Source organism: Larus michahellis, chromosome 1, assembly GCF_964199755.1.
Source record: "Larus michahellis chromosome 1, bLarMic1.1, whole genome shotgun sequence".
Lineage (NCBI taxonomy): Eukaryota > Metazoa > Chordata > Aves > Charadriiformes > Laridae > Larus > Larus michahellis.
The window spans coordinates 71,643,344-71,652,605 of NC_133896.1; the positions used below are offsets into that span (position 1 = coordinate 71,643,344).

Genomic DNA, 9,262 nt, shown 5'->3' on the forward strand with positions numbered 1-9,262 from the left:
GGGCTTTAAAGGTTCTCTGGTAAACTTTTTGGAGTTCACAGTATCTGCAGTTGCTGTGTGTGGAATCTTTCAAAGATTTAATAAGCATTTTATGCTCAGAGGTGCAGAAGGTGGGAGAACTGGTGTTTGAAGCAAATAGGAAAATCTGTATGAAGTATTGTGATGTGTAGTAAAGGAGAAGCTGAGAGTAAATCAGTAGAAGAGGAAGCAAACAGCTCTTCGATTTTTCTGGATACTGTAAATTTTTGGGATACCTTTTGAATGCCGGTTTTAAAGAATATATTTTACCTGAATGAACAGTTTTCTTTTTCATACTTTCTGTGTGTGTATTTCCAACTTTGTCTTGGCTGAAGGTGGGAGTCTAGCTTCAGGGTCCTGCACCTATAAAATGTTATTCTCTGTGAGAGTGTCCTGTGTGCTGGTCTACTGTGAGCTAGCATGAGAAACCATGAGAGAGGAATTGTCAGTTCTTGTCTGGGACACGTACATATGTTCTGTTTAAACTCCATCAATTGTTGATAGGTTTTTGACACATCACTTGCTTTGTTATTCATATAACAATAGTAGCAAGTGTACTCTATACAGTGTTAAGGGTTCCTGTTATGTATGCATTAAACCTCTGTAAACCTGTGAGTTCTTCCAAGTAGCCTTTGCCGCATTCACAGTGCTTGGCTTAAGTATTGAAAACGAATGAGTAAAGGTTACCTAGGAAGTTATACGTACAGTGTGTCCAGATGTCGAAGCATTTGTGAGAGAAGATTTTATTGTTATGCTATGCTGTAATTTAACTATAAGCTACATCAGTTTTTTGCATCTTCTATTGTGGAACAACATGAGCAAATTTGTAGAGGAATGTATGTTCTTCAAAGTGTTAGGAGTAGCCACTTAAAAATTTGAACTATTTTAAAAGAAAGAAGACTTCTTACAGGATGCATTTTATTAATTTTTTTTTTCCTAGGGACCACTCAATAGGCAAATGTTAAAGGAAAACCTCGCCAAAAATGGCTTGAGTAGCGATACGTACATTCAGCCTATATATAGAATTAATGAAATTTTAAAAGAATAGAACAGTGTGCCTTTTATGAATGTCCAGTTGAACATGAAGAACATTAGTTTTTGTGCAAAAAAATTTTAAAAATCTGGAGATTTGGTTTTAATTATGATTTATGTAATTATTATCAGGTAATAGCTAAAAGAAAAGAAGATTCTGGAAAAATAAAACTCTTGCTTCATTGGACACCAGAGGACATGTGAGTATATTGCTAGTGATATGATACAGGATTTAAATGCGGAAGGATTTACCATGGGGTTAATGAACTGTCACTAAAATATGTTATGCCTTTGAACATTAAAATTAAAGTTCATGTTTAAAAAAAATGCTTTGTAAAAAGTAATTTAGAAGTTTAAAAAATAAGTAATGCTTTAAATGATTTTTACGTTAACTTTCAAGTCTTTAGACTCTGATATACCAGTTCAGGTAAATTTGAAGATGTGTTTTTGATGCATTTTGTCACTATGGGTGTTAATAACAAGTTCCTCTAATTATTGAATGGGGAGTTCAGGTTGGTTTTGCCAGCCGTATACATAAGGAAATTTATTACTGAGACAACTTTGTTTTACCCACTGATTCATCATGATCCAAAAATACTTTCAGGTATTGAAAAATGTACAATCATCAGTGTAACTATGAGAACCTTTGTATAAGTGCCACAATTTAACAGTATAATAATGACACTTGGCCCTTTAAGGTATCCATCTCGTATTGCTGCTTCTTTGGATACTCTCACCAGAGCTTGGAATACTCCTCCAGCATGTTTGGCTCCTTTTTTCTCTTGTTTTTTCAAAGTTCTACCTTGTTCCAAACGAGTAGCCTCGTGTGTAATGCAGGACAAAGGTATTGCCCTCAGGTATGCATGGGACATACGAAGTAGTAAGTGTACTTTAGAAATAATTTATCTACTACTTTGAAAAAGCTGAGATCTCGTTTCTTTCTTCTGGCACAGAAAAGAATTTATGTGCAAATATTTTCATCTTAATTATATGTAAAAGTAGAATAAATGTTTGGTTTCCACTATGCTGTAGGAGAACAGTAGGCAGAGTAGTTTTAGGAGAGGCAGTAGCTGTATACTCCCTGTTTTCCACAAGTTTTAAGGTGAGTAATTACTTTTGCTTTTAAGGGTAAGAATAATTACAATAGAATTTACTTATTGGATCCATAGTCCAGGAAAACAGATGAAGTTACTGGGACATTTAGTGCACACTAAGATGCGTAGTTTCACAATTAGGTAGGTCATGCAGGTTTAGAGGCTCTTTCTTAAAAGGAACTTCAGTTTTACCAGGAACATATCTCTAAATTGGCAGAATTCATTAGGTAAGGATACATGAGTTTCTGATGAAATAGTCATCGTTCATGCAATTAACTGTTAGAACAAGGAGATCTTTTAGATTCAGTGCTGCTTTTAAGTGATTGAGCGTGGTGGTGATGCAAAGGCTTAGCATAACAGAAATTTACCTTTGCTTTGATGAAGTGGTTTAAATTACTCAGTTTTGTAGCATCCCAAGTTAGTCATGTGCAGTAGTGTGAACTTGGCAGTGTGCTTCTATTATAACTTTTATTTGCAGAGGACTAGGGTTGCTGATAAGTTTTATCTGCAGCAATGTTTGTCATTTTGGTGCAATTTTAAAGTGTCTGTAGCTTTTGCTGCTCATTGCAGCCCCTGTGGGCCCTAAGTTTCAATTCAGCTTGCGAGAGAATCAGTAAAATATTGTAGTGAAAAGTGTAGGTTTTTTGCTCCTTTTAGGACAGCTGTTAATACTATACATAAGAGCATTCTGAAATTATTCTTATTAAAATATTACAGATAAAGACAGTTAATTGCATTTTAAGATAAAAAGCATTAAAAAAGCATGTAACACACTGGGAACATGAAAGTAAAAATTTTTTCTAATAAAGGGTTGAACGAGGCTTTTTTGCTTATGCAGATGAATACAATATTAGTATCCGTGCATTGGAGAAGACAAGTTATTCAGTGGTGTCAGACATCACTGATAGAATGTAGATTTGATTGGTCAGGTCAAAGGAACAATGTGCTTTATTTTTGATATTTCTTGCATCTTGGTTGGGTTAGGTAGAGGGTATATTTCCTGCACTGAATTGGTGTAGTTTTGAATTATTGAGTATTTGGTAGATTCAGTTTAATCTTGATTATTACAGTTAAGAACAGCAAATGCCATGGTATCGTGTCTCATGTCATCAGTCTTACACAGTGAATGTACTCACACTTTGGAAAAGTTGAATGCAGTCAGGATGATTATTTTCCATTGTGCTGAGCTGTTTACCAGTCTTTCAGATGGAGCTAGTAATAACAGTTGAACTTTTTCTACTCTGAGTCATCTTGAGAAACTGTTAAACTGCTCCAGGTTATCTGTACATGAAGTATATTTTCAGGAAAAGTAAATGCTAGTCTTCAGCATCCTTCCTATGAAGAGGGAAATAAAGCTGGGATTTAGTCTATATGCCAGTACTTCTTAGCTTACTGAGTTGCTGTCTTATACGTATATTTCAAATAGTCTTTGTATGTGAAAAGTCTTCTTATTTGCTGTTTGTATCATTTTACATCTTCTTTAGCAGAAGCATATAGCTTCTACTGAAAATGTCTACCGATTGTTGCTTGTCCAAATCTGATTTTAGCTTTATTTAAAAAAAAAAAAAAGCCTTATGATGTTTTTTCACCTTTCATGATCCGTATTAAACTTTAATAGATAATATGGATTTTGTTGGGGGTGATTGTGTGTCGTTCCCCCCCCCCCCCTTTTTTTATTTTTTTTCTTCCACCTGCATCGGAAAAGGCAAAAGTATCATTGGAGAAACTCACTTTAATAATTTGCAAAAATCTAAAATTGTGTATAGCTTTGGTCAGAGAAAGAACTGCTTCATTTAGATAGTCTTAAATGTTGAGTTTCTCAATTTGACACTTGTTTCAAAATGTTAGAATTATTAATTACAAACTTCAGCTTTTTTCCCCAACCTGAAATTAATTTTCGTCTCCTAGGCCACATTAAAAAAAAACAAAACACAAAAACACAACAAAGAAAACCAAAACAAACAAAAACACCCAAACAAACAAACCCCCCTCCCCAAACTTTGTGGGCTGAAAATAATCGCAAGGTGTTGGGTTTTGGTTCTGTGTTTTTCTTTTTGGGCCATTGTTCTTTAGTTCATTCTCCCCTCCGTGGTGGAAGCAAAATGGATCACTTGTTTGTTCGGCACAGCCTTGGTCAATGCTAACTTTTGGAAGGAGGCGGGAAAGTGGGTTTTCAGTAAGACACTGATGGACCTCTGCAAGCCCAGTGCATCTCTTAACAATGTGTTACCTGAAAAACTCGGCAGGACCTTAAAGACCCAATGTACTTTAAGTAAAAGAAGCAATAATGCAATAAGCCACTCTGAAGTAGGCGTGTTTGGTTTCGAAGAATTAAAGTACAAAATGTAGATCGATTGTATATGTTATCTCCAGCCCACTTCCCCACCTTTCATGGCAAGTGGCACTGAAGCAACAATTCCCCTTAATCTGTAAAAGACAAAGTTTTATTCTATCTCACAATGAGGACTGTTACAGAGCCAAAATATTGTGGTGATTGCCTGTTTTTTCTCAGAAGATAATCAAACCATTAAATTCAGCAAAGTTGGAGTGTTTTGCCATTGAAAGCTTTGAACTTGGAGCAAGCAAATTACTGTAACTCGAAGCTCAGGGCCTGCAGTGTTTTCTGGCCTTTAGTTACTTTTTTTGACAGCGTCAAAGAATTTTATGCCCAGCAAAATAAAGTATTTTCCAAGATCTGTTTTGGTTTTTTTTCCTGCTACCTGTTTTCACATTAAATTGTTAAAATGGAGAATGTAGTGCCATTATCACTTTATATTTGGTTTAGTGTTCTTCTGGAATAATCTAAATTCTATTCAGTATCTCTTTCACACTGAGAACATGAAAAGCTTCGAAGTATAATGTGTAAAGATTGGCTGTTTCCTCACACCAGTGAAATGTGAAGATTACTTAGAAAACTTCTTATGTACTAGTTTACCGCATAATTTTATGGTAAGAAAAACAGTTGATCTTTTTTGAATATTTTTATTTTATTTATTTATTCATAGTCTGCCTGATGTGTGGGTAAATGAAAGTGAACGACATCAGTTAAAAACTAAAGTAGTTCATTTATCAAAACTACCAAAAGATACTGCCTTGCTTCTGGACCCAAACATATACAGGTAACATCCTAATTTTGAAACTTTCTTTACTTAAGTATAGTCTTAAGCCTCACTTAACTTTTTGACGTTGGAAAATCGGGATTGCTAATGCATTATACACCAGACCAGGTAGCCTTGATCCTGTCAGCGTCCAGGAGTTAAGTTCTGAGGTCTTAAGTTGTTTCAGAATTACTTAACTTCTTGAACTGAACTCTAGTTACTGAGAAACGGGGAATGTGTGTATTTACCAAGTGTATTTTACTTTTTTGTGCTTGGTGTACAGAAATTCTAGTAAAGGAGGTACATACAGTGGAATCCTGAAAGATCACTTCTGTTAAGATCACATACTGGTTTGTATACCAATTTTTCTAAAGTCCAAATTTATCTTTACATATTTTATATTCAACTGTAATACATGCAGTATTACCTTGAAATCTGTACTTGTGTACAAGTACTGTTATTTTTTAATACAAGATTAGAGGGGGACAGAAGGGGACAGTACATGTTACTTGTCTTTAAGCTGCATTCACATTTGTGTTTTTAGGACTTCAGATTGGCTTCTAATCCATCTCGTTTCTAATAATAATTTCCTGATTTTTTTCCCCCCCTCTCTTTATTAGTGTGTTCACGTAATTGTCAGTACTCACAGTTCTCTGTGTGTACAGTTTTTAAAGGTAATCTGAAATGCTTAATTCACTGTTAAGCTCTTGAACATCCAAAAATGCTTATTTATGGGCTTATATTAAAAATTCATGAAAATGGGTCCAAAAAAAAGGTTTTTTTCTGCCATAACAGAAGTTCAGTGTTCCTATGTTTCTTCCTTAACATCCAGTGACTTAGTGTCTAAAGAAGTAACTAGAACACTAATCTGAGGTCTTGATATGTGATAAGCTTTTCAGTTCACCTTTAATATTCAGTGTATTTCACTAATCAAATTAATGAAAACTTGGTTTACAATATGAAAATAAATCATCATACTATATCTGCTATCTCTGTAAATGTAAGTATTTAAAATACTTACTGTAGTATATGAATTACTGATGTTAACAGTAAATCATGAAAATGTTCTGAGGAAATTGGGATTGTGTGTTTTAAAACTGCTTAACACAGTGACTGTTTTATAAGCTAATTTAGGTGTTAATCATCTTTATATTGATTACCTTTGCAGAATCTTGTATGTTCTTTTGATTTGAAAAGGAAAAAATAACATTTTAAAATACAAATGTAATGATCTTTGGGATTAAGTCCTTGGAGAAAAATGAGCAACCCTTTCTACCTCTCCCAAATAAAATTAAGGTCCCCTCGCACAATGTTGTACTAGATTTTTAGCAGTATAGATCAGTGTATGATTAAAAAGAGCTGCAGGACCAGCTGTGGGAGAGGAAAGAAATAAATTTGAAGACTAAAACATTGCAAGGGAAAAAAGTAGTTAAGGGAATTCAGGGGCAACTATTAACGTCATGTTAAAATGATGACTCCGATAGAAAGTTTGAAATAATTATTTGAAATGTACACTAATACGGGATCATCTAAAATGACTTTCTGTTTTAATGATATTAAATGAAAGTAAATTTCATATACTCAAGATTTCATAGTATACTCTAGCTGACTCAAATCTACATCTCAGGGTCTTTATGTAATACTGTATTATCTTCTTTTACAGAACGATGCCCCAGAAGAGGTTGAAGAGGTAAAAACCAAGAAAGTGGGGACACCTGCAGTCTTAGTCACTGACAATGGATTTAGAAATAAAGTTGCACATTAGTCAAATCCCATCCTTTTTTTTTTTTAGATAAATATTTATGCTTAGTGTAAACATTCTGTGAATGAAGTTGATGCTTCCGTGGAATATATTAATATATTACTGTATATCCACATTTTCATGGAATGGTACAGTGGGAGAATGAGCGAACACTCTTCTGGCAACTTAGTGGAACAACTAAAAGGCTTTGCATGCTTGCTTCTTTAAGCTGCTTTTTTCTTTAGTGAATACAGTAGTTTATATTTGATGGAAAGAAAAAGTAACCATCACCGTTTACTCACAATTCCCAGGAGACCTGTTACAAGCTATTAGACTTCTTGTCACTGTTAACTAAATATAACACATGACAGACAATAAAACAGCTACCAAGGGATTATTCTGTTGCCCTTTGAGTATGGTGGATAGTAATCATTCGTCATTTGTAATCTCGTGTCCTTTTGCAGATCCCTAAAATATGTTGGATTATAATATTTAAACAAATGTTGATGGAATGCTTGTCTTTTCCAATCAACTATGAATACATATAGTACGGTTTAAAGATGTTAAGAGTGTTGCAGTATGTCTGACCCCCTTTTCAGGAGTAGTATAGTATGTTAATGAGATCTGCCTTTATGTGATCCGTATCAATGGACGGTTTTTGAAAAACCTCTACTTAAGCAGTTAGTGTTATTGGTGTTTTATTTTACTTTTTTGACCCTTTAGCGTCCCCATTCACTTGTAAAGTATACGTTTTTTTTTATTTGGCCTAATGTTTTCTAGATGTAAAGAAAATGGTATTTTTAAAAAAAATAATCTAGAAATTCAATCCTTTATGCACCAAAGTTGGCTTTGAAAAGGAAAGTAAAATCATTTTCTTGCTTAATAAGCAAGAAGCCATGGATTTTTTTAACTGACAAATAGAGATGTGTCTAACCTGTTAGTCTTTGTATGGAGACAAAAATGTTGCATATAGATAATAGGACATTGCTTGTAAATATTTCAGCAGATTTGTAATATATTTTTATATTATGAAATGTACTGTAGATGTTTTTCTAGAGGCATGAAAGTTAAAATGTATATATTACGGTAGAAATAATATTGAAGGATATTGTAATTCACTAGTGCTGCCAGAAGAATTGTTTAAAAAAAAAAAAAAGCACCTTCCTTAACAATAAAAAAACCTTCTTTTACATACCTAAGGGACTATATACTACTGTTAATATCTGTTGTAAGAACAAAAATACATTGAACATCCTTCCCAGAAATCTTAGAGGGATGAATAGTACCCATAATTAATTCATGGCGCTCCTTTCTAATAGTGAACATGAAATTAGTTTTTTCCTTACTATTGGAAGGAACTAATATGTAAAATTTGTATGGATATATGCAGTCAAACTGCAGAGTTAGTCCTCCTTATTGGGGAGGAATTTACTACAGTGAAACTAATAACCAGCAGTTTTTACACTAAATTTTTATTAAATAGAATAAAACTTAAAGTAACCCTTTGGTTGCAGAAGTGAGCATATCCTAATATAATACAAATGCATTCTGCATTGGTACTGACACGAGAGTCTTGCTTAGCTCCAATGGGTTAAAAATTTTACTTATATACACAAAAAAAAAATCTTATCAAACGAAATGAAGTGCAGATTAAAAGCACCACTAATATAAGATGTTCTGGAATGGTTGTTTAATAAGGGTATTATTCATAAAATCTGTAGTGATGTGACTTTATTTTTGAAAAAATGCAGTGTTTTGTTTTGTTTTGGTTTTTTTTGCTTGAGCACTTCACCTACTGCTTTTTCTGTACCTATAAAGTAATCCGTAATCTTTGTTTCTTTTTTTGGATTTGTTATAAAATTGCCAAATAGAAGTGTTTCAGATATAGTTTGTATTTGTATTTTTTTAATTTTATTGCTTCATGAGTTTCTTGTAAGTCATTTATAATTGACAGATGATTGTAGACCTTGCCTGAGTATTTTTTCTAATAAAACAAAGCAAACAAACCTAATTAGCTTCAAAATTGTAAGATTTCAATGAAGTTTTCAAAGATAAATATAAAAATGTCACTGTTTATTTGCCCTGTAAGTACTAACACAATACCTTTACGAAATGAGGAATTCATGGACTCAAGTCAAGTTGCTTATGTGACTTTCTTGGGTTTGAGAAAAGTGTTATCTGATGTTTTTGTGGTGCAGCTTCTGCTGTGGAAGAAACAATCAGTTTAAATTCAAAACATCTGTGAACAAATCGATACATTGGAATTAATTAAACTTTCC

General features: G+C 33.5%; 1 protein-coding gene across 8 annotated transcripts in view; it reads left to right on the plus strand.

Annotated features, from left to right (window-relative positions):
- AEBP2 (AE binding protein 2) overlaps positions 1 to 8,871 on the plus strand; it is a 50,691-nt gene extending 41,820 nt beyond the window's left edge. Inside the window, exons 6-10 of one of the 8 annotated variants that reach the window (XM_074585802.1) lie at positions 1,183 to 1,250; positions 1,749 to 1,907; positions 5,150 to 5,263; positions 5,526 to 5,592; positions 6,906 to 8,871. In XM_074585802.1, the coding sequence (XP_074441903.1) occupies positions 1,183 to 1,250; positions 1,749 to 1,907; positions 5,150 to 5,263; positions 5,526 to 5,580 (396 nt within the window). In that variant the 3' untranslated portion in view covers positions 5,581 to 5,592; positions 6,906 to 8,871. Of the gene's footprint in view, positions 1 to 1,182; positions 1,251 to 1,748; positions 1,908 to 5,149; positions 5,264 to 5,525; positions 5,593 to 6,905 lie in introns of those variants that run through there. The other 7 variants (XR_012586842.1, XR_012586844.1, XM_074585808.1 and 4 more) reach the window with 7 other exon arrangements.
- Positions 8,872 to 9,262: the final 391 nt, after the last annotated feature.